Genomic DNA, 24595 nt, shown 5'->3' with positions numbered 1-24595 from the left:
GGACGAATAAATTCACGGCCGCTTCGGCGCGGGCCGACAGGTGATAGGCGGGTACGGCCGGCTCCGGCGACGTCTACGGCGGACGTCCGTTCTCGGGCACGGCCCAATACGTTTGCAAGTTAGTCGTCGCGTCTGACATGTGTGCAATGTGACGGCTTAGGAAGGTCCGTCGGCCATCGACGTGTCGACCGCGAGGCGGCGGCGTCATATGCGGACAGAATGTCAAAACTGGCCGTCCAATGGCCTGCTGAATGCTGTCTTTTGTCCCCCGATCAGCCGTGCGTAACCGATAGACGGTGGAATGATCTAGCGTGGGGTATCCCGACACGACATCGAAAACCGTGACCAGCCCCCCACCTTTCGTCCGCGAACCCGCGCTCCAGCGACCTTGAAAACGACGGCACTGGCGCCGGACCCCATCCAGCCATCCCCGCGCCTACCAGCCGTGACCGGTCGTTGTGCACCCGTTCCAGGATGGCGTCTGCCGTTGCGGTCTAGCCGGAGCAAGCCAGCGCGCCGGCCATGACGGGGAGCCGGTACCCGGGCGGGTGGCAGCCGAATCCGCGCGCCGCGCCCTACGTGCCGCGCCGGCTGGCCGCGGCGCCGACGCCGCTGCTGCCGCCGCTGCTGCCGCTCGGCAGGCGCTGCTCCCTCTCCAGACTGTGCCAGGTGAGGTGTGCAGGCCGGGTGAGGGCGGCTGGCGCAAGCCGCCGGGGTGACCCTGTCAGGTGTGAGACGACCCAACACTGGATTGTGTGAGGTGAAATGCATTTTGCACGGTCCGCGTCCAGTGAGGTGACCTGGGATGACGGCTTGTACCTGGTCTCAAATGATGGTTCGTGTCAGGTGAGCTGATATCAGATGACAGTGTGCCAGGTGAGCTGATCTCAGATGACAGTGTGTCAGATGAGCTGATCGCAGATGACGGTCCGCGTCAGGTGAGCTGATCTCAGATGACGGTCTGTGTCAGTTGTGCTGATCTCAGATGACGGTCTGCATCAGTTGAGAGTCGTGACCCTGTACAGGTTAAGCGCAATGATGGGGTGCGCCCCCTCACGTGTCACTCCAGGTACGAGGTGCTCCTGAGGTGTGACACCTCTTGCCTCTCCAGATTGTGCCCAGTAAGGCTCTTACTATTGGGCTGCCTCATGCAAGTCACCTCCGGTATTCAGGAGCCATCCCCGCCTCGTCGTAAATCACCAACCGAATCGCAATCAGGCTGTGCTCCGTGAATTACGGGCCTCGCACCATCGTTAGAGGATCACAGTCTGCGAGCTCTCGCGACGGAAGCGGGTCCGCCGTCGCTCACCGTCCGTAGTTCCGCACCGCCTCATTTCCATACCGCGCACTGTGGCCACGTCCATGGTGCCGTGAAAACACAAGATGGTGTGATATGCTCGACGGCACCGAGGTATTAGCTCATCAAGCTGTCGCAAACAGCTTCCATACTGGGCTCGTGCATGGAGCACCTACCGCGACATTCCACCGATGCATCGTGACATGCATCATACAGAGTCCGATGCTTGTCTGACGTGGGACTTGTAAGTCATGCCTCATTTTAGCCGCCGCGCGCCGCCAATTGCGACTCCCATTCCGCCCGCGGCCGTCCCACTGAGCGAAGGGATAAGATCAAGAGGGGCTCAGCTGCCAGAGGGACCGGCTCGAACCAGCGACTGCATGTTGGCGCCGCCGCTGCCCTGTTGCCATGGTTACGACCGGGGCCGAACGTGGCGTAACCGCGTGCGCACACGGTCCTGCGGTGCCCAGCACGGCTTGGGACTCGGCTGCCTGTCGCATAACGGGGTCCGGGACACGTCCCACTGGCTGCACGCGGTGACACATGACTGGGGCCGGGCTGGTCGGGGCGCCGGCAGTGCGCGATGCAGTCTGGAATTCGGCTCCACGCGTGGCTGGCATGAAACCCGACCCAGGCATGGTGCATTGTGCACGGGCGCGATCGTGATTGGCGCTGGGGTGCAGGGCGGGAGCACATCGGCCGCGTTACCTTACACGTGTATCGTTCACGCACTTCGGTTGAACACGAACACTTGGAATGCTTGTGAAAGTCGCATTTCGGATTCCAGCGGAAACTATCTAAAATGTCCTGGCTTTTAAGGAATCGTCGGATTAGGTGACCGCAGCAGACAGACAGAACGTCTCCGTCTCTCTCTCTCAAACGAAGTGCGTGAACAATGCTTTACACGGGTATCGTTCACATACTTTGTTTGAACACGAACATGTAGATAGCATGTTTGTGAACGTCGCATTTTTTAGTCGAGCGGAGAGGCCAAACGCCCGGCGAATCCATGTCTGTACGCGGATCCACGCGTTCCGTGCGAGACATGACGTCACCTGTTGTAACCATCTCCGGTGGGTGTGTGTGGTGGGGGGGGGGGGGGGGGGTCCTGGAGTTGTCACAGAGGCGCGTGTCCTGGAACAGATGGGCCCCGGTTGCGACCTTTGGAGCCGTCGGCACGCAGAGCGATTTCCAAAGCCGCGGTTCAAACTGTTCCAATATTTACCAAGCGTGATGTAACCGGTAACGGCTGGAAGAGCTGTTCCACCGCACCTCCGCGTCGGGCCTCTGGGCCGCAGAAGAGCAGGCGCGTGCGCTCATCCACAGCGGAAATCAGAATGGGCTACTGCCTTCAAGATCCGGGTTAGTTAGAGCCGGGCTGTTATGCCGATGACAGAACACTTGAGTTAAAACAGTTCGAGCTCAGGTGCCGAGAACACGGTGCCTCCTTCATGACAAGATGCAGCTGTATGGCAAGAAGGAATGTCCCAAATGGTAATGGTTATTACAGATCGTCTCTTTTCATACAAGGGCCGCAAATACTTGAAGCCATAGCAATTTGCATAGTTTATAAGTTCATCCGCTTCACAGCCCATTGGGAGCCAAAGAGCACTTCAGCACCAATGTGCAGAGGAAAAAAGTATCTCAGGGCTACGCGTTTCCTGCGTGCCCAACAGTAAACACTATAAACTTTTCCAGTTGTTAAGAACTCACAAGCAAGTAAAAGCACGCAAGAGCGCAATCCAGACCTGCATTTCCGTCTTAAGTGAGCCATTTGAAAGCAAGTGTTGGGCATTGGCTGGTGGGAGATCCTGCCGCCCCGATGCCGACAACTACCCCGCCATTCACGATGTCGAAGCGAAATTTCCTCGCATGAAACTGCCACCGTCTATAATTCTACGGACGACTAATATCCTGGTTGATTATGAAAATGACGACGCTCTAAGACGCGACCCCGTTTAATTAAGGCGTCTTTACATGGCGCGGACAGGCTTTATGACGGCCTGGTCCCTTTTGAGGGCAGACGTCAGCGCCGGCCGGTGCGGCGGCTCTGGCCAAGCGTCGGCGTCGCCTCCGGCAACGGGACGTGACGTCGCCGGGGTACATCACATGACAGCCCACCCCCCCCCCCATCCCCACGCGCCGTTCCCACGGATGATCGGCGTCCGGCCGCGGACGGACCGCCACGGCGGCGCCGCTGTGGGGAGGTTCCAGCCGGACGTCAGCGCCGTCAGCTGGCGCCGCCGCCCCCGTTGGGCCGGGAGGCTGCACCGGTGCCGCTGCCGCACCGCCGCCGCCGGCCAGACGTGTGCGCGGCGCACGAGCCCGACCCAAGTCGAGCCGAGAGCCGAGAGCTGGCGGTGAAAGTGTGGGCCGGCCGACGAGCCGCCGCTCGCCCCTGGAGAGGCCGTCCTTCGGCTATTGTCGCTGCAGACCAGGAGCGGTCGGGCGGCGCCGGATTGGCTGTGCTTTCGGCCGATCAGAGGCACGGTGGGCGAGGTGGCGAATTGGCCACAGATGCTGGGGAAGGGAGGAAGAGAAGAGAGGACGGGTCAATGCAGGACGGCCAGGCCTTTGTGTGGCGCACAATGTGTGCTCGTCAGCGGTCCGACGAAGGCTGTCCGTTGAAAAACCGTCAGATGTGAGATATAACGGATCTGGAGGCTAGTTTTTCATTCTGTATGACTCTATTGGGTCCGATCAACGCACTGTGCTCAAGAAGGCCGAGGATGAAAAAGAACTGCGTGGTGGTGCGTTTGGTCGCCGAATCCGGTATTCCTAGCTGTATTTAATGGTGATTTATTCCATCAGGTTTGGACAGGTGCCTACGTCCCCAGGCACAGAAAGCGCAGCCTCGAATGGAGCAGTGCGTGTGTGTGTGTGAAAAGGAAAGTGAGTCCAAGAGCCAGCGAAATTTGGGCATGCCTTCCGGCCACGCTGCTGATGTTGACCCGCTGCGTGCACGTTTGATGAAGGGGTGACCACCCTACACAAGTACGACTGACGTGCAGCTGTCCCTGCCGTGCTCCATTGGTTACTCAATTCAGTCCGCACATCATCTTATCCTGCGCATGGACAACCATGCTGCCGCTGCCACGCCGACCGAAACTGAGCAGTGATCCACAACGCGCGTTACATCCGCGCGTCCTTCGCCACACCCCAGAGGAAGTCCGCGAGCCCAGCCACTCTCGCTTCGGGTCACGGTGCAGCGCTCCCGCCGCTACGGCACCTCTGATCGTCTCGTGGCACCGTACCGGTCGCGTCCCGCGCCCACCGGCTCTGCACGTCGGCGCGTTCCGTGCACCGGCATGCGTCTGTACCGCGGTAGGCGACCGCGCGGGCCCAGTAAGCCGTTGCCATGCTCGGCGCTGTGTTAGGGTTTTCGTCACCCCCGGTGTCCCACTGAGCTGGCACACGCAGACTGAATGTGATTGGGAACGTGACCTGTCCGATGCGCTGCCGCATGACGTCACTCGCCGATGATCATGGCAGCACGGAAACCGGATCTGCATCCTGATTTTGCCTTTCGTCGGATTTTGATTTTGATTTTGGTTCGGGTGTCAGGATGGTAAGTTTTTTGGGCTTCGCAGACAGACAGTGAAACGCGTGCTACGGGGTGTGCGCATTCTCGGCAGTAAAAACATATGTGGTTTGCCATCATATGGCCATGAAGCCATTTGCGCTGTAGCAGGTTTAAGCACACAGACATGAACCCTCAGGAATTTGCCTGCGGGCATGCCTATAACGCGTGCACACCGTCTGTTTCGACTCTGTGCGGTGGAACCCCATGTGCGACTGTCGTATGACGGCCGCTCCGGGTCCGCTCGGACCTGGGCCGCGGCGTTCGGCCGTGGGGCGGCCCTGCCCGGGCGGTCTCGGACCGTGCCCTTCCCTTTCCCTCCGCTGGCCCGGCCCGCCAGGAGCCTCGCGCGGCCCTGCATTATCGCCTCCCGGGTAGCAGGCGGCCGGGCGGAACATGACGCACGGCCGGCAATCACTGGCGCGCCGTTGGCTGTGGTGGCGCGCTGTCGGCCTTTGTGGCGCGCCGACGCCGGCGGGCGCGCGAGTATGGTGTGAGTGATACTCAGCTACTCTGTGCTCCGTTGTTGTGCGGCGGTAGCGGCCGAGCTCATTTATGCGCGCGCCCTCGACCTGGATTGCGAGACAAACAACAAGTCATGCATGAGGCAGTGATTTGATGGCCACTATGGGTTCTGGAGGGCATGCGTTCGCGCAGGATTCTGACGCGTGGGCACGAAGAACGAGCGAAAATGTGGCAGCGAGCCCACCAAATCATGCTGCACGTCGTTCTCAAGCGGACATTGTCAGCGTCCGGACACTGTCCACTCCGTGCTGACCTGTTCTGGTTACCTCACCCTGGTGACAGGGTGCCCTCGTCTCGACGACGGGCCCCTACCGTCGGCCTGCGCCCTGTCCATCGGTGGTGCGGCGCCGTCTCGGCACGCGCTATCTGTTATTGTGACGGCTGTATCAGTCTAGCGGTTACTGGCTGACGTGTGTTTGTGCCGCGTCCCCAGACCTCGGCTCTCGCGCACGTCCGGCCAAGCGGCGTCGTTTGTTTGGCTGTCACTCGTCCCGAAAGGCGCGCGGATGACGGCTCTCGGCGGCGCTGCGGACGTGGGCGTGCGTGCGATGACGCGCGCGTCCGATCTGAACCGGCGCCGCCGCCGGAACTCCCGAGATCATGGCGGAGGGCGAGACGCCGCGCGGCGGAACGGCCGGCCAGAGGCAGAGAGCGAGAGGGGAGGGCAGATGGAAAGAGGGAGAGTGGCAGGGAAGGAAATACGGAAAAAGAGGCGGAGAAAACGATAGAGGAGGAACAGTACGAGAGAGGCTGGGTGAGAACTCGTAGCCGGCAGTGGAGAGGGCGACCAGCTGACCGAAAGCCACATGAGTGTTTAGGGGTGCTCGTCGAGGAACAACGCTAACGTCAACGGGTGCATGTCGTCGGCTGATGCAATGCGATTGGAGTGAACTCTCTGCCGTTTGGCGTCACCTGTCTCGTGCAGCGGTGCAGCCTGGCGTATTCCCCCTCCCCTCCTCCCCGCCCGTGCCGTTTGTGACACGATCTGGGCGATCTGGACCCGATCCTCTGCCTACAGTTCAGTGGCTGCCTTTGTTTGAACCATCTGCGTCTCATTTCAGAGAGGGCTGGTGGCTGTTATCATCGTCACCATCGTCATCAACGTGCTGTTCATCTTGGACACCAGCAGGAAGCTGCGAGCGCGCTCCAAGGGCTTCGGTAAGGGTCGGCCCGGCCAGCAACTTGGCGCGTGTTGGATGCTTTGCTGTGTTTCGAAATTCCGCACGATAAAGATAAACGCGCTTGGACTCTAGCTATGCGTGATGGGAACGGCTTGTACCGCTCGAGCGTGACTCGCGCATCGCGCGTAAATTCGCCATTTCATGAATGGCAGTCTTCTTGACGACCCAGCGGTGTTATTGCAGCACGCACTGACGCTTTTTGCTGCAGTGAACCGAACCTCAGCTCCCCGCGTGAGCGACAAAGGGGTTTTCCTGGTATTGAAAGTTGAATTGCCAATGGGTGTTCGGTTGTAGACCGGTGCACCATTGCATCGCTTATGTGCAATAGCCAATGTGGTAAGTGTTTTTAGTCAGGTGGTCTTTACGTCTTGCCATTATCTGCTGACTATCAAGGAACTTGTCAGCGATTTTTACCATCATGACACCCGTTTTCATCGGTCCTAATTTTTACCTTTGGCTGGACGCCATCAGCAAGCCGTTTGTCTGCAGGGCTTTATTTCGCCCTGAGATGGCTCTTCGGCAGCCTCGCACCCCACCACCAAACCTCTCACAGCCGGCAACACAGACCATTTCCCGCTCGACCGCTGCCTCCATCATTGCGAACACATTTGGCTCGTTTCCCTCCGTTCCTGTTTTCCTGTTGGCCACTCTGTCGACACTGGACTCGGATTTATGGAGCTCGTTGTACCCAGCCTCGCCAATCTGACCGCCTGGCCGCTCCTGTAACGCCATCTAACGAGCTCTGATGGCGATCGATCTCCCCTGGAGACGGCCCCACACGCCCTCGGCAGGCCGTTGCCAGTCCAGGTGTCTGTCAGTCCAGTCCAGGCTGACCTGCTAACCGTCCGCTGAAGGCCGTCCGCCGGCGCGCCTTGTGACGCCACCGCGTGCTCCCGCTGACCTCGCCTTTCCCCTGGAGCCGGCCCGCTCCGTCCCGCTGCCGGCAGTGTCTCCGTGCTCCTGCACTGGCGACGTGACCGACTTCGGCGGCGACAGGACCTGTCTGGACGGACCTCTGGCAGAGCAAACCGTCTGGGTGTGGCCGGCCTGCTTGGCCCCGCCCTGAAGCCCCCCGGTGCCTCTGGCGGGACCTATCTGGGAACTCCAGGCACTTCTGATGGGGCGTGTCCCAGAGATCCCCTCGCGCTTCTGACGGGATATGAAGGAATGCCGCTGATCCGTTCAGGTCCGTCCCCGGTCCCTGCGCGTAGTTTATGCCGTGCGGAGGCCGCTGACATGACCTGGCCTGTTAAGTCCGGAGTGGGCTGATCCTTATCGTCCCCGTCCTCACACTTATCAGCGCCACCGGTGTGACCCGTCTGGAGGAGGCCCGTCCGGTCCCAGGCCAGGCCAGGTCAGGTCTGGTCCATCCTGTTGCGGGTCTGGAGGAGGTCCGTCCTGTCACGGGTCTGGAGAAGGTCCGTCCGGCCACGGGTCTCGCCGGCCCCGTAAGTGGCCCCAGCCCCATTCCGAGGCTCGGCTGCCAAATGATACTTGCCATCGGCCCTGAGCGACAGGTGGTTGGCCGGTTATTGCTGCCCAGGCGCTGGGATGACCCATTTCCCGTCCATCTCATCAGCGTTCAGCCGGCCGGGGCGCCGTGCTGCATGGCGGTTCAGTAGCAAAAATGCGTCTCTTCAGACACGAGAGCGCCATTCACGACATTTTTGAGGACGTGGATTGCGTAGCCATGACTCCCATTGTAGAACGATTGGGTACTGGCGAAGCATAAACTTGTTGCACGGCTGAGCTTGATTGCTCGGGATATCTAGGCTGTCGTGTAGAACTTAATGCACTTCACATCTGACGCGTAACCAGGTGGAATGCAGCCACGGTTGTCGCAATCCGGCAATTTCCTTGTCAGCGTGGTGAAGCTGGCGTGCGTCTGGCTGGTAAAGACCGCAGCCGGCCGGCGCATAGCTCTGTTCCGCTGGTCAGAAGAACACGCGGGCGGAACAGCCAGTCAGCAGTCTTCCGCGTTTCACCCGGAGAGCCTTAGCCCAAGGTCAATGCCACTGACGTCACACCTGTAGATATGCTGTATAGATATACCGCGCTGCAGGTAGTACCCTGCGGTACCGTCAAACGGGGCCAGGAGAGCGTGCTGGAGATGGAGACCTCCCTGGAGCGGCCGTGAGGCTCGCAAAAACACAGCGCCTGCACGCACCGTCCAGGCGCTGATTGGAGACTCTGCACGGCGCTCTTTCTGCGCCCGTGCAGCACTTGATTGCGATTTGCGCAACCCAGCGCAGTTGGGAGGCGTTGAAGTGCTGAGTTGCGGCTTTCGCAACCTCGGTCGTTTGTCGCTGGATGCGTGGCGGGATGTGCGCGGACCCCAGCGCGCGTCGCCGCTGTGCCCACGGACCCCGGCGCGCGTCGCCGCTGTGCCCACGGACCCCAGCGCACGTCGCCGCTGTGCCCACGGACCCCAGCGCACGTCGCCGCCGTGCCGCCGGTCGTGGGACGGCCTCTGGGACGGGCAGGTCGTCGGACCAGCGCAGCCGGCGACGGACGGGACGACGCGGCCGCTGATTTCGTCAGTCATGACGGCAATGGGACACGAGCAAACAGCCGCATGAGGCCGTGCCAACAGTGACGCGTGCATTATGGAATCCCCAGGGCGACCGCAGTGTTGACAGACTGAGGCGTGCCCGCCGTCTGATGCCGTGTGGTCGGACCTTAGGAACACTGCAGCAGCGCTGTGTCGGGCCTGTGACTGGCGTGCCAATCGTTTGTGGGGTTTTGTCGTCACATGAAGCCAGCCAACCATCGATGGCGTGTTCTGGCCCGGCCATTTAAGGCCGCTGGTGGCGGCAATCGCCATCGGTGAACAAACCATTGGTTTAAACCAGCAGTTGGTTTCGCCGTCACCGCGCCATCAAGCGGCAACAGCGGCGCCAGGCGACGCTGTTCTGTCAGACGCGTATCGAAGGCATCGCACAAAATCGCCGTCTCGCCGGAGAACCGCCGTCCGCGGAGGCCACCCGACTGCGTGGGTTCTCACAACGTCGCTCGTCGTTCTCGTCGGCGGCTGGCGGCTCCGGCGGCAGCACGCCGCCCGGCCGCCACCGGGTAGGAGCGACGAGCCTTTCCTCCGGCCAGAAAAACGGCGCCACTTTGCATGAGGCTGGCCCTGCGCAGCCGTTCGCGGCCGGTGATGGGGCGCCCGCCGCACCCCTGCCGTACCAATGGCGACGATCCATTAAAAGTTTCACCGTCGCGTCATGTGGGGGATCGTCGGCTATTTGACGGCGCGCAGCCGCCGGCGAAAGCATTATCTTAATGCGGTCGCCAACTCGACGCGGCCGAGAGCAAAGTTTTAGACGCTAGTTTGAGTGGCAAAACAGCCATGTCGTGCGGGCGGCGACGCTGTGCACGAGGTGAGGAGCCGCGCGCCTCTGGTTTGGGGCAGCCTTGGCCCATTTCGACTCGGCTGTGTGGACTAGGATGACGACGCTGGTCTCGGTACATTTGCGACCTCCCTAGCTGAGATGGTGAATGCGCGTTGTTTGTGATGAACGATTAAAGGAATGATTGAAGAGCTCGCCGAAACAGAAACAAGGTCAAGGAGGCAATGGAAGTGCTCTAGCTAGGTGCTGCGGTCGCGTCGTAAGCTGGAAGCTTTGTTTTCGCGGACCCAGACCACTCACTAGATACTTGCACAGAGGACAGACGGCATAGATAAAACAACATCTACCTCTGCCAATCTGATCTAGGGTTATGCCCGATTCTCAGCTCTGTGACTGCAATCAGAGTTCAACTCTTTTTTAACTCTGTCAAGTCAGTGTATCCCTTGAAATCATCCACCGGCGTTACTTGGCGAGTTAAATCCGCTGTCCTGCTAACGTCTGGTCGGGCTGGGTGACCGGGAGGCGCACGCCCTACCGACGCCCTGACGACGTGCCACGCGCCGCACGTCTCGGCTGACCGCCACGTCGGCGGCACCGGCGTCCGGAGCGGAGCTGACAGCCCAGGCAGCCGGAGCGGAGCTGACAGCTCCGGCGTCCGGACCTGAGCCGACAGCTCCGGCGTCCGGAGCGGAGCCGACGGCTCCCAGTCCCAGCGCGGCGAGGCGACGGCTCCGACGTTTGGCTGACAGCGGCGGCTGCCGTCGGCCGAGCGCCGTCCCGGTCGTCCGTCAGCGGCGCCAGCCGCGGTCGGCGGCGCCGCCGCCGCACACTCGCTGCGGTCCCAGCGGACCCTCGCTGCCGGTCGGGTGGTGTCGTCTGTATCGGTGTCGGAGCCGCGGCCAGGGGCGGCACCAGCGGTCGGCCCAGGGAGAAAGTGAAAATTCGAACGTGGGCGGGAGTGTGCGCGCGTGGTGAACATCCGTCGACTGTGGCTGTGGGCCGGGGCCGAGGACAGACTCGAGCAGCCCCAGAATCGACACGTGGGTCCCCTCACCACCACTACCCGCTCTCCCTCCTGCCCAACTAATGACGCCGGTCGATAAAATCGGTTCGGCACACGTCCCCGCCCGCGGCGGTCGCCCGCCCGCGTGCTCCAGGTCGGCGGGGGTCGCGCACGCAGTACGTCCCTGGACGTGTGGCACGCCCATGCTGACGTGCGGCGGCGGCGAGCGGCCCTATCAGGCGCGAGCGAGCGGCTGCACGACCCTTCAAGCCGACCGCCGCCGCCGGCTGTGAGATGGCGCACGATTCTCCAAGTGCCGGATGTCCATCACGCCACGCCAACGCCGAGTGAATCCATCTATCTTTGGCGGCTTGCAATAGCTGCAGACGCTTTACGAGTTGCTGGTTGTGGAGGAGGTCCTTATGCGGAGCGTGGGCGACATTTTGATTGAATTGGCGTCTTTTTTGTCAGAGACCCACTGCCACCAGACCGTCTCGTTGCCAGTCAAGGTGTACCAGTTCGCTCTTGATCTTCTGCAGCAGGTGACGGGCAAAGCCAGCTCGGGGGGGGGGGAGGGGGCGTCTGATTCAGGCATATCCGGTCTGTGAGCTGTCCAGCTGAGCTGCGCACATTACAGGCACTTAGCGTCGCCTTACTTCTTTGTTCTGACACGCGCGGCTGGCGAACCCGCCTCGCCGACCTCACCCAGAGCCAGTCCCCTGCTCAGTTGGGGGGGTTTCAGTCACCGCCCCCCCCCCATCTTTGAGGAGAAAATGGGCAAAGTCCGGGAAGAAACATGCCCAGATACCTTGGGGGCGGGTTTGGTTATGTTTTCACAGTTAAGTCCACGCCCCGCTCCCCCAATTCATGTTGTGAAACTACAGCCCTGTACAGAGAAAGGGCGTGTTCTCAGGTAACATGCACCCGCGTGTAACCAGTCCGGCCGCGATCGTGGCTTTATTTTGGCTTTATTTCTCGGCTGGAAGAGCTGCCGTCGAAATTGCATAGGAAAAAATCTCCTGAAGTTGAGCCGCGGCGTTCTGTGCCAAACAAAAGTTAGCAGTCCACCTGCTCACTGCAAACTCGCTACTGCCTGTCGGGCCAGGAAGAAGTCTGACGCGATCAATGCGCGCACCTGCAACTGCGATGAATGGATTTCTGGCCTATCGTTTGCCTTCATTCTAGTCGTGTAGATTTCGTCATTAATCATGATATGGTTGTTACTGGCTGCATAGTAGTCGGCTGATTTATGCATAGCAGGTTGTACTTTGGCTATTAATCAATAATACAGCTCTAAGTCAGTGTGGTGGCGGTATCTGGACTGAATAGAATTAGCTACAAGCGGGGCTGCTGACCGATTCGTCTTACTTCATGTTAAACTGTGAAAAAATAGACTTGATATGCGCAGCCCGGCGCGGCCGTCATGCTGTCTAGAAACTAATGCGTGGACTGCCAAAGATCTTAGATTCGCATTGCCTTCAGCCACATGAAATTGATTTTTTGAAAGTCGTGTTTCATGCCAGGCATTGGCATGACACCTGCTTGAAAGGTGGATTTTTATTAGCATCGTTACCGTGACTTTGCCTCCTAATTTGATCAAAATGAAAAGATTAAATGTTCAAGCTTCTGGATGATTAAAAATAGGTTGAAACTCGGTTCAGGTCTTGAAACCCGGCGAAGCAAGACACGGAACTCATTCCGACGGAGGAAGAAGGCGGACGCGTCTTGTTCCAAGTATGAGTCGATGTGTGCCTGCAGACGGTCACGCGCGCTTGTGTGCGAACCATGCCTCCGCTCGTCTTGCTTTTGTTGTTTTAAAGATTTGTGTCAGATTTCAGCGGTCCTAGCAGATGAAGGCGTGAAGCCACTGCAGAGTGTAGGCTGAAATACCGACTACAAAGGGATCAGAGACTTGCTTAATGAGCCTGGACATTGTCCCACCCACAGGAGAGTCCGTGATCGCCCGGGCGGGATTCGATGACACCTTTGCCGAAACAGATCCAGATTAAATCACGGCGGGTCATAAACAAATAAGGATCGGCCTAATTAAGCTACGTACTGTGTAGCTCTATGTTTTGGCCAGCATTCACCCCCCCCCCAAAAAAAGCGAATTTTACATCACTTTGGTCACAGTTTCTATAACTGGGAATCCTTGCAAAGCAGCGATGTCGTCGGCAAAGTTATCTTGCCTGAATGAGATGATAAACTATCCATTTTTATTTATTACTTCTCGCGGACTAGTGCACAAATTCTGCGCATCATTGGACATGCACCTGCTAAATAAGCATGAAAGGTAGACTTTGCATTATGCAACGTAACCATCAATCATGCAATCAATCGGTAGCAGTAGGTGAAGGCTTCTGGTTCTGTGAACCTACTCGGTCATGTCATCTTCGCGATCATAACGGACAGGCTCACATGTTTCGCATTGCTTACCCCATACTGCTTAAGGTGTCGCACTGTTCTGAGGGGTGGAACGCTTCAAAGCAGCCTGCGATGCATATGAAGGAGGCCTTTGCAGACGTGGATTACGGTGCTGCGATAGGCATGATGTAGAACAGCTCTATACTTGTACCTGTGGCGTTTTGTGTCGTTTTTCATTTGCGTTACGTAGCAAACGTAGCGTTTGCTATGTAACGCAGACATTCTCAAATTTCCTGTATGCTGAATGATCCACAAAGTTTAACAAAAATGTGTGCAAACAAATAATATGGAAAGTATTCGGAACATCTTAGACAGAAGTGCCGCTAAGCGGCGGCAGATTCACAGTGCATGAGTTTTGATGGACCGTTTTGGCTGGGGTTGTTTCGGGCTGTCAGTCACCCCACACACGACAGCGACTCATGAACTGATCCTGCACGTCTGTTTCCCCCAAACTGCCGACATGGACTGCCGAGTCGGGCCGGCCCCGCGCTCTGTCCGCCCCTCAGCCCCTCTCTCCCCCCCCCCCCCCCCCCCCCCCCCCCGGTCCTCAGACGCATTCAACTGTCGCTGAGTCTTCATTTGTCGGGAACGCGTGGAGGCGTTGCAGTCCGCACTCCTGTGAGGTGTGCTTCGCCACCATCGGGCGGCGCTATTTTTGTTAGCTCGGCGGACGGGGATTTATAGCCGCACGATGCTGGGCGGCAGCAGCTGTGAAAATGTATACTGCCGAGGGTGACATCTGTCCGCCGCCGGTCTATCTTCTCTGTCCCTTGCCCTGCATCCCGCATGCCGCGTCCCTTCTGCGTGCAGTGTCCTATTCTCTGCGTTTTGCGTGTCATGCCCCGTTCCCCGCTATCCGTGTTCTTTGCCCATTTTTGACCTCACGTGTCACGCCATATATCATATCCTCTATGCCTTGCCTCATTTCCGGCTTTATGTGCCCGCTGTCCCACGCATGATGGTCTGTTTGTAACCTGTGTCCTGGTTCCTCTATGGCGTATCCCCGCGGCCGGCGCGGTTGCCCGGTCCCTCAGAGGCCACCGCCGCCCCCCTCCCCCTCCCCGCCGTCCCATGTCTGGTGGTCTGTATACCGGCGTATCCTCGCGGTCGGCGCGGTTACCCGGTCCCCCAGAGGCCACCGCCGCCCCTCTTCCCTTCCCCCTGTCCCATGTCTGATGGTCTGTATTCCGGCGTATCCCCGCGGCCGGCGCGGTTACCCGGTCCCCCAGAGGCCACCGCCGCCCCCTCCCGTGGCCGTTCAGGTGCGTCGTCACGAGCCGCGGAGGGGAGCGCTTTGTGCCGGCTGCACCGGCCGGTCCGGCCGCGATTGTTGCCCTCCCAGGGCGACCCCTGTGACCTCGGCCCCTGCTGAGCTGCGCCGTCACGGCCGGTGCAGGGGCGGCTTTGTGCGGGGGCCGGCCGACCCACGCCACCCGACGCCGTCTGTTTTTGTGACGCCCCTGTGAATACCCTGAAACGGACATCACTCTTTCCCGGCCGGAAACGTGTCAGTGGCGCAGAATTGAATCTTAAACCAATTTCAAGGAACCTTTTTGTGACCGCCGGGCGGAAAGCTCTAATTTTGCTGGGGGTCTCAGCCTATTGCGTGGAGCGGCAAATGTGGAGAAGATAGTGATTCGGTTTCTTCGCATCGTTTCCCATCTCGTCTTGGGCTTGAAAAACATGGATAGTCAAAACGCTCCAGTTGGTTTCGCTCTTTCCTCACCTTAGCGGATCAGGAAATGACCCCAACGGCCGTTACGTGCTCACATTCGAGGAACAAGTTTTGTTCTTGTAGTGTCGGTCGCGGTCTTAACAATTAAAGAACAGTGAATGCCCATGATGATGCGAATATCTTGGCTCACACGTGCTGTAGGCTGGCGCCGGGGATCCCGCTCATGGTGTCTGATTACGATCGCAACGCAGGTCGTCTAAGCAATCGGCAAGCCACGTCACGACTGTGTGATTCTGCATTTCAAGGCGGTTTGTTGCGATGGTATGCTCCCGCAGGGTCATTCCTTCCGAGCGGCTGTTTTTGAGTGTATGGTTGGCTTTTGAATAGATGCTGAATATATGACCTCACACCAGTTATCGCTCGCGGCTAGGGGTTAAGCCTTCTTCTACTCCACGACAAAAATGGGTATCACACAGCCTTCTCATTGAGCGCACTGCAGCATTAAATCTCGTTTCACCATGCATACATGCTCCGTTTTCGGCGCTTGACAACTCATGCACGGAGCTCGTCTTAAGTTTCGTTGACGAGTCCACCGTTTATGCGATTGACATTTGGAGTGCTGGTTGGCTAATGTAACGGCATAATTTCCGGCAACCAAACGCGCTATTTTGAACGCAGCATGCACTCTTTTTGCCTCAGGGGAAATATGGCAGACCGCTGCTCAATATGAAATTCAGTGGCAATCGTGCAATTCAGTAATTGAATTTTGTCATACCTCAGCCTGGCACTGACGGTGTTTTATCGCCTTGGTACTGTCCTTCCTGCCCGACATGATATGCGGTGGGAGATGTATGGAACGATGGCAATCAGGTTGTGGCGTATTTATACAATTCATTGTAGGTGATGTTGTTTGTCTGTTGTGGTTTGACGGCTGCAGCCTCTGGTATGCCTCTGTGTGGTGTAGTCTGCTGGCAGCGGCCTCTGACATGCCCCCTTCCCCCTGTCTGGCGTGGTGCACTGGCAGTAGCCTGTGACACGTCCCCCTGTCTAGCGTTGTCTGCCGACAGCGGCTTCTGACATGCCCCCCTCCCTGTCTTGTGTGGTCTGCCGGCAGTAGCCTGTAACATGTTCCCTGTCTAGCGTCGTCTGCCGACAGCGGCCTCTGACATGCCCCCCCCCCCCCCCCTCCCAGTCTTGTGTGGTCTGCCGGCAGTAGCCTGCGACATGTCCCCCTGTCTAGCGTTGTCTGCCGACAGCGGCCTCTGACATGCCCCCTCCCTGTCTTGTGTGGTCTGCCGGCAGTAGCCTGCAACATGTTCCCTGTCTAGCGTCGTCTGCCGACAGCGGCCTCTGACATGCCCCCACCCCCCTCCCCGTCTTGTGTGGTCTGCCGGCAGTAGCCGGTGACATGTCCCCTGTCTAGCCCCGGGCAGTTGTCTGTAATGGCACACTGGTGTGTGGTTTCAGGCGACACGGACGGCTTGGTCCGCTCCGGCCGCGGCAACAGCCTGCGCCTGCAGCAGAGCGCCGCTAAGAGTCTGACGATCGAGGCCTACTCCAGCCAGGCCCGAGCCGCAGTCATGGCCGACGGCGCAACGGTAGGTCCCTGCGCTCCGGGTCAGGTCCGTGCACGGCGCCGCGGTACGTCCCTGTGCTCGGAGCCCGGTCCGTGCGCGGCGCCGCGGTACGTTCCGGCGCTCGGAGCCCGGTCCGTGGCGTCGTAGTACGTCCCTGCGCTCCGAGCCCGGTCCGTGCGCCGACATGTTTCCCCAACGTTTGCACAGCGCCGTTCCCTATACCACGGTACTCAGGAACGCCTAGCTAACTTACATCCGCGGGCGTTTGTAAGCCCCGAGAAAACTGACTTCTTGGACTCCACCCGCGTGTAGCTGCATAATCCACGTCCCTCCAAGTCCACGTCAAATGAATGACAGGGAGGCTACCCAGATGGCCCAGCAGCAAGCGGTTCGGTTTTGTAGACATGACATGCAATAACTAACCCCGCGTGTGCAAACATTAAACCTAATTCGTCACATGCCATGAAGTTTAACTCCTCGCAATGATTCGACGTCCGTGTTTGCGAAGATGACATCATTTGACTTTCGGTGCACACAAGAGCGTGGTCACGAAGGGACCAGAACAAAAATATTTAGCCTCTGACGGCACTCATCCCATCATGTCTAAGTACACTTCACGCCCCCGCATCTCTATAGGTTTTGACGCCAACTGTGCATATTGACGCATCTTGCCAACTTATGTTGATATGGACATCCCAGGCAGACTCCTCGATTTAAAAAATCCCTGACAGCACTGCGCTATAAGCTTCCTTGACTCAGCAGTTTCTGGCGGGACATGCACGCGCCTTTCGCTCCCCGTCAGTCACTGGGTTTGATCATTGGGCGCTCTCTTAGCCATGAACCGCATTATATATGTGCCATGTCGCGTTGTCGCTTCCCGGCTGTGGAAGAGGCATCTTCCCCGGCCTTTCGTCCGAGCGTAGACGACTTGTCTACCGCTCTTTCCCGGACCGTGGAGGCCTGTGCCGCCGCCCGGCCCGCTACTGGTGTCTTGCCATTCTTCCCCGGACTGTGGACGGGCTGCGCCGCCGCCCAGCCCGCCTCCAGTGTCGTGCCGTTCTTCCTGGGGACCGTGGACGGCCAGCGCCGCCGCCCAGCCCGCCTCCAGTGTCGTGCCGTTCTTCCTGGGGACCGTGGACAGCCTGCACCGCCGCCCAGCCCGCCGCTGGGCTTCCGAGACGGTCCACGTCACGTCGTTCTCAGCGCCGCCGCCAGGCCGCCGCTGGGCTTCCGCGACGGTCCGCGCCACGTCGTTCCCAGCGCCGCCGCCAGGCCGCCGCTGGGCTTCCGCGACGGTCCACGTCACGTCGTTCCCAGCGCCGCCGCCAGGTCGCCGCTGGGCTTCCGAGACGGTCCACGTCACGTCGTTCCCAGCGCCGCCGCCAGGCCACCGCTGGGCTTCCGAGGCGGTCCGCGTCACGTCGTTCCCAGCGCCGCCGCCGTGATCCCGTCTCCGGAAATTGTGGGCGCCGACCGCGGCTGGGCGTGTTTACACACGGGACGCGCGGGCGGCGCCGCTCGGCGAAGCGGGGCGCGCGGCACTGCCTCCGAGGCCCGCTCCCGCTGGCTCGCCGGACTCCGCGACTCACGGCCGTCGGCCTGTGGACTTGGGAGTCAGCACTCTGTCTTCTCCCAGGTCTCTGTTGGATGGTATGGCACGGGTGCTTTTGCTACCTCATTGCAACGTACGATTTTTTTCATCAGTGTGTGTGTGTCGCTTAACGCTATGAAAGAGGTGCGAATACACTGTCTTCGGCTCTGCTCGGCAGCCCACCTACGCGCTGGCTTTGACTATCATCAACCATGGTTATCCGAACCCTGCCTCTGAGCTACACGATGCGCACCTCCGCCGCTGTTGCAGTCCCCTGCTGCTCAAGCATGGCCGATATGGGTATAGTATACCGAGTACGGGGGCACTGACGGACTTATCAGTGCCCAACTTCCAGCTTTGGAGGCGCCAGCTGACTCCCTTCAACATCAGCCAAAATTGTTCAAACTGAGCTGTTGCTATGATAGGCTGCTAGTTATGATGAGATATCATGGGAGTTTGTGCGGAGATCCGACCATTCCTGGCGCAGTGTTGTCGTCACGTTTTCTTTCTCGATTGTTACTTTGCACTGTTGGGAGATTTGAGACAATATGGGTCGTTTAAAAAAGAAGTTACCCGCAAAACACCGGATCGGCCATATTGCGGCCGTTTCGATCGTTCTGCATGGTCGCTGGCTCTCACTATCTGAATGTACACAATAGCTTCTGCCATTCTGGATCAATCGCCCAATTGAACCGCCGGCTTAAATACGGCATCGGCGGAAAGCCGGCCCCTCAAAGTTGGACGAACGCTGTTCAAGATTCAGTTAGCTCGGCCGGATTTAGGGCTTTCGCAGTTGATTAACCCAATAATGGCGGCTGAATTGCCTGACCTCCGTCGTATAAATGATGTATCCGCCAGGTGAAATGATCTTTTCCGCATCATGATCCCATCCGCTGCAAACGTCACGTGTGATGATCCGTTCCCTCGGCGGTAATCTACGTCCAGTGGCCGGCCGCCGCTCGCCGTCAGATAATTCCACATGTTTTCCTGAGTCGATCACAGCGGGGCTTCCTCGCGTTCTGAAGACACCAAGCGCAGCGGTTCAGTTCTTTCCTCCAATATCCCCGAAGCCACGATTTACACGCGTCTGGGTGGCCGGCTAGGTACCCTTTGCTCGGGTGGGGGGTTCAATTTGGCCCCCTTCTGAGATCTCGGGAACTAAGAAAGCTAGAAACACCAAATTTGCAAGGTGTCTTAACCTGTACGTGAACTCACTTAGGTCAAAATCTGAGCTTCCTAGGTCGTGACCTTCAGGTCAAATGAGGTCAAACAATGTCAAATCTCAGGTTGTTCTCCAAAGTGCCCCCAGAACCTAGGCAACAGTTTCTTAGCAAAAGGTCTTAAGCCCGTTTGAAGCCAGTGACCTTGTTTGACCTTGAAGGTCATAGTGACCAAGGTCATACAACACTGCTCTGAGTTTTGCGTTTGAATAAGCGGCAAAGATAACGCCAGGCAGTATGTTCCTAAAACAAAACGTCAACCCGGGTCATCGTAGATCAATGACCTGTTCTGACCTCTAAGAAGTCAATGAAAGATGTATAGCGCGGTTCCCGCCGTCAATAAATTCAAAATGAGCACCACAAACTATCCCATATAGCAAGCCCTAGAGTAATAAATCAGGTTGGTTTTGACCTTGGTCTGATCTTCATAACTGACCTTAGGCCAACGTAATTTGCCCATTCAATATTTTTGGTGCCTAAGAAAGCATCTTAGAGATGTATGGCTTCGTTAGACACTCCTTTATTGTATCAGGTTGGACGATTCCCTAGAAACTGCCTTCGCTGAAACGATGACCTGACTTTGACCTGCCATGGGTCAGCGCCCTTACAAGGTACATCTAAATGTTTGTTGTCGAACGATCCGCTATTCAATTGCCTATAGCTGTGCAAAATTTGGCGCGGCTACGCCGCGTCGTTCGGAAGCCATCCTGGAAAAACCTTGGGGGGGTCAATTTGCCCCCCGCCCGAGCGCGTGTTAAGCGGTCCAAAGTCAACATCTCGTGGGGATGGGGATGGGGGGCTTGGGGTTGGCTGGTTTGGATGCACTTGCTTCTATATGCATTCATCTCAAGTCCGTTTCATTTATCATAGCAGTTGTTTTGGAGCTTTGCCTGGGCGTAGATCAAATTTATCGATGATGATAATGCTACGATGGCGCTCGCAGTATTCTATTAAGATCTATCATTGTCATATTTGATGACACAATATGAAATTATTGGGTTTCAAAAGGGCGTTCGGTCACCACGCGCTCACGGTGGATTCTGGTACCGATTATTCATCGTATATCATGATGTTAAATGTGAACGCTCGTGCAATGATGTGTCGCAATATATGCCCTCAGGGCTTGTTGTGCATCTGTTAAATTTTGCGGGGCAACGATGCCGTGCCCCAGTCATGAAGTGTTTGTCTTGCCCTCCCTCACTGTCACGCAGCTCTGGTCAGAAAGACAGGAGGACCAGACGAGACGCGAAGACGGCTTAATATCGAATCTAACTGGCAGGAAAGTTAGAATATTGCTTGTGAATGAACCGTTTTCGGTATAAATCAAACGGCCTCCGCTGACCTTAAATAACGTCTCCTGGAGGCCCGCCGGCACGGTCTGCCGCATCCCCCACCAGCCGACGGCGGTGCTGCAGGCCCCGGCCATCCAGCCTGGGCGCCCGCCTGACCCATTACCCGCCGCCCCACTGCACGCCCGTTACCCTCCGCCCCGCCCCGACCGCGGTCTGCCCAGAGGTGTGGCGCCGGCGGCTGTCAGCTGGCCTGTCCGCTCCGATTGCGACCGACACGGAGACGGCGGCGCTGCAGCAGAGGACGCGTCCCGGGCGTCCGGAGTGGCCGCGAGCTACCGGCGGCGGCGCTGCAGCAGAGGACGCATCCCGAGCGGCCGGAGTGGCCGCGAGCTACCGGCGGCGGCGCCGCTGCGGGGTGGGAGCAAAGATGGGCTATGGATCCCAGGTACACTAGCGCGGTCTGTGTGGTTCGAACTGCCGATGACCGTGGCATGATCGATCTGTTGGTCCGACTCAGGGGTCAGCGGCGAAGTCTTCTGAGAATGCACTCCCTCCGGTCAAGTCATCATAACTTGCTTGGATCAGGTCCCGAGTACGGCGCACTGGTCGCGTCCAACTTCAAGACAAGCGGGAGTAAATGTACATGTTGGGAATATTTTATGTGTGCATTTTCGCTGGCACCTTTGCCACGCTGTACAAGCTGCATGCTTGCCTAGCGGCTTTGTTGTTATCACCGTCAGTGGAAGACGTGTCTGGCTCACGGGGCCAATCACGCGCGAGCTTCGGCTTCCTTCGAGTGAACGGACTACTTACGCTTTGGGCTGCTTCCGAGTTCGTTTTTGTATCGAAGCCACACGTCCACCCACGTCTCGTGGGTGGACGCTGTGCGGCGGGGGGCGGACGCAGGCGGCTCGCGAGGGGGGGGGGGGGGGGTGGTGTTAGCGCTGTCGGTACTGACAAGATACGTCAGAAAAATGCCCGGTCAGTGGTCATGAAATCGTGAGGGACTAGCATCCAGGTTGACACAGCCATAGCCAAGCCGAGAGGGAGGCTGCGGCGCGGGTCCCCAGCTCCGAGCACGGCCGTCGGCTGGCCGGGGCCGATCCGTCGGTGGGCGCGCCGGCTGTCCGGCGCGAGCCAGCCCTGTCGGAAGTAGTGCGGCCGGCCCGGCTCCGTCTGAAGCGGGCCGAGCGGGCTGTTGGACTGCGCCCTGCCGGGAGTCGGGCCATGCGGGCTGCCGACCCGCCGCCGGGGCGCCCCTGACGCCTTCAAATAAATCTCGACGCGGCAAGGCATCTGGGCCGCACGTGAGACGGATCTGGACGGCGCCCCGCATGCCTGGCGGCCGGCCTGGACGCGCTGATGGCCGGGTGTGAGTTTACGCCCGTGGGTGGACGCCGGGCGGCGGGAGCGGGCGCCAGGCGGCTCGCGGGGGGTGTCAGCGCCGTCGGTGCTGACAGGATACATCGGAAAAAAGAGCCCGGTCAGTGGTCATGAAATCGTGAGGGGCTGGTATCTGGGTTGACACAGCCATGGCCGAGAACGAAAGCAAGGCAGGCATTGAGCTCCTGGCTTTTGGGCATTATGTATTGGGGTTCATATGGTGACAAGAATCCCTTCAGTAGACCAGAATGCACTGGCGTAGCGACGTTATCACGCCAGCGTTGGCGATATGGCAAAACTCGACGTCTTAAGCTGCATAGACTGTAGCGACCACTCACCACTTGATCATTGTTTGCGTGGCCATTTGAAGGCGGACTGTTGTCAGAATAAAAACTCTCAACCCATTATAGCTTGGTGTGTTTTCTTTTCCGTAGCGTAGCCAGGGGTACTTTTGGAGCCAAACGCCTCCCCCTCCCTTCTTTGGAGGTGTCTGGGACACCCTGTAGTATGTTCGGCAGCTTAAGACGCCCGAAAGGCTTCTAAAACATAAAAACGGGCCCACGAAGGATTAAAATAGGGCATGGAACCTAAAAAGTGGTCCCGATTAAAAGACAGGGTACCTCAAGCTACGAACAGCCCCTTTATTGAACGGGCCCCCTGTGACCCAATTAGCGAAATTCTGGCTGCGCCACCGCTCTACCCCGTACTTAAATAGCTTGTAAGTCTGTTTACATTAAGAACACATGCTACCTTGGCGGCCAATAAAATAAATTATCTGCGTGTTGCCCTCTCCGCTGCACGTTTTCACTGTAGTTCAGCGCAAGCAGAGACGGGCTGTCGCATCAAATAGCTGCGACGTGGCGTTTACCGTCGATCGCAGTTCACCAACGCAGACGTAGGCATCGCTTCAGCGGCAGACTGGTCCCTCACTGCCGCCCGAGTGTCGTCAGGGCGTCAGCTCCGGCAGCCGCGCCGGAGCTGCCGCCTGAGTGTCGTCACGCCACGTGCCGCCACCTGCCGCGCCGCTCCCGACGAGTCCCCACAGCACTACGCTGTCCGCGCATCCGTGTCGTCAGCATCATGAGGAGACGCCGCGCCCGTGTCGGGGGGCGGCGTAGTACCGGCCGCCCGCCCCTCCCCGCCCCGACGTCGCCGCCAGACGGAACAGCTCCGGCGTGGCTGCCGGTTGCGGCGCCCGGCGCCGGTCACGACAGGGGACGCTGATCAGTCACCGGCCGTCGCCGGCAGACCCTGGGGCCGGATTGATCACGTGGGCTTGCGGGCCGCTGCGGGCGCACGCTCGTTCGCGTCGTGAGTGCACTGCCGCCCGCAGTCATGCCATGTTCATGGCTGGTCTGCTGTTACATGTACATATTTAGACCCATCCGTGAGTGTTCCGACCCTCTGCCTGCAGATTCTGGAGCACAACAACGAGCGGCACGGGCCGCGGCGTGCACGTGATGGTGCTGGCACCAGGCGAGCGGCGCCGTGATGGCGCAGCGCGCCTTCGACACGTACTCGCCGCACGAGGACGAGGCGATGACCCTCTTCATCAGCATGGTCTCCGACGGTCGCATCATCGTGCTCGTCATCAAGGTGCGCCGGCATGGGGATGAGGATGGGGAGGGGGATGGGGGGGGGTATATCGGGCGGAGTGGCTCTGCTCAAGGACAGCGGGCACAGCGGGTGTAGCTATTGTCAGTCTTTGGTTGCGGTTTCTTGCGGTGATTCGACCCAGGTGGAAGGCCCCTCCGAAGGGGAGAATGTGCGAGCAGCTGGGTGAAGGGACGCGCAGTGGGTGTCCTTCAGAGTGTCGGAATTACTGGTTTTTTTTTTGTTGTTTTTTGTTAGAGACCCAGTTGGGAGGCCCATCTCTGGTCAGCTGACGTGATAATAGATTGATATCAGGGATTGGCAGGGAAGGACCGTCCGCAGATGATGAGTATTAGGGGTTTCGTGGTGGAAAGGATTCCCTCTTGCGAGACCGGAGATTGGGTTTGGTAGACGTTGGCAGCCAGCGCGCCTGCTGGCAGCTCCAGTAGCCATCCGGAGCGCTGCCAACTAATCGCGGCCGGTGGCAGCAGACTGGCCGTGGCCCGCAGAGTGACTGCCAACAGCCTTTGTATACATGAACCGTGGTGGGATTGCAGCTGTGTTGGTGCTGGGCCAGCGCCGCTGCCCTCGGGTGAGGACCAGCTCCCCTCCCGCCCCTGTTTAAAACTCATGGCTTCCCTGGCTTCCCTCTCCGGGGATGCACAGCGTCCATTGCAAATGTCCTGCAGCGTATCCATCAAAAACGCCCCGAGAGTGCCTGATTGGGTGGCAGGAAATCGAACCATAAACAAGTTACTATCTCTGGTCGTTTGTTGTTTACCGCAACGCCCCTTGACCCCTCATTGCGGGCCAGCAGGCACAAGTTCCCGCAAGTCGGCTGACGACAGCGACTCCTCCCCGCGCCCATGGAGCCGCGGCTGTTCCACCGCGCGCCCCGGCCGCC

General features: G+C 58.8%; 1 protein-coding gene across 1 annotated transcript; it reads left to right on the top strand.

Annotated features, from left to right (window-relative positions):
• The first annotated feature begins 272 nt into the window (after positions 1 to 272).
• Positions 273 to 23590, top strand: LOC119108087 (protein O-linked-mannose beta-1,2-N-acetylglucosaminyltransferase 1-like). Its single transcript, XM_037231665.1, has 4 exons — positions 273 to 669; positions 6464 to 6560; positions 16503 to 16633; positions 23513 to 23590. The coding sequence occupies exons 1-4, from the start codon at positions 523 to 525 to the stop codon at positions 23588 to 23590; spliced, it is 453 nt and encodes a 150-aa protein (XP_037087560.1). The 5' UTR covers positions 273 to 522.
• The last annotated feature ends 1005 nt before the right edge of the window (positions 23591 to 24595 follow it).

The sequence above is a fragment of the Pollicipes pollicipes genome, unplaced genomic scaffold (assembly GCF_011947565.3).
Source record: "Pollicipes pollicipes isolate AB1234 unplaced genomic scaffold, Ppol_2.1 Scaffold_6686;HRSCAF=7923_pilon_pilon_pilon, whole genome shotgun sequence".
Classification (NCBI taxonomy): domain Eukaryota; kingdom Metazoa; phylum Arthropoda; class Thecostraca; order Pollicipedomorpha; family Pollicipedidae; genus Pollicipes; species Pollicipes pollicipes.
The sequence above is the reverse complement of the archived record's forward strand: the minus strand, read 5'-3'. Positions and strand labels throughout refer to the sequence as shown.

Coding starts and splice junctions, on each gene's coding strand:
- LOC119108087 (XM_037231665.1), top strand. CDS start 523: ATGACGGGGAGCCGGTACCCGGGCGGGTGGCAGCCGAATCCGCGCGCC. Junction 670..6,463: donor CCCTCTCCAGACTGTGCCAG/GTGAGGTGTGCA, acceptor GTCTCATTTCAG/AGAGGGCTGGTGGCTGTTAT. Junction 16,634..23,512: donor TCATGGCCGACGGCGCAACG/GTAGGTCCCTGC, acceptor CTCTGCCTGCAG/ATTCTGGAGCACAACAACGA.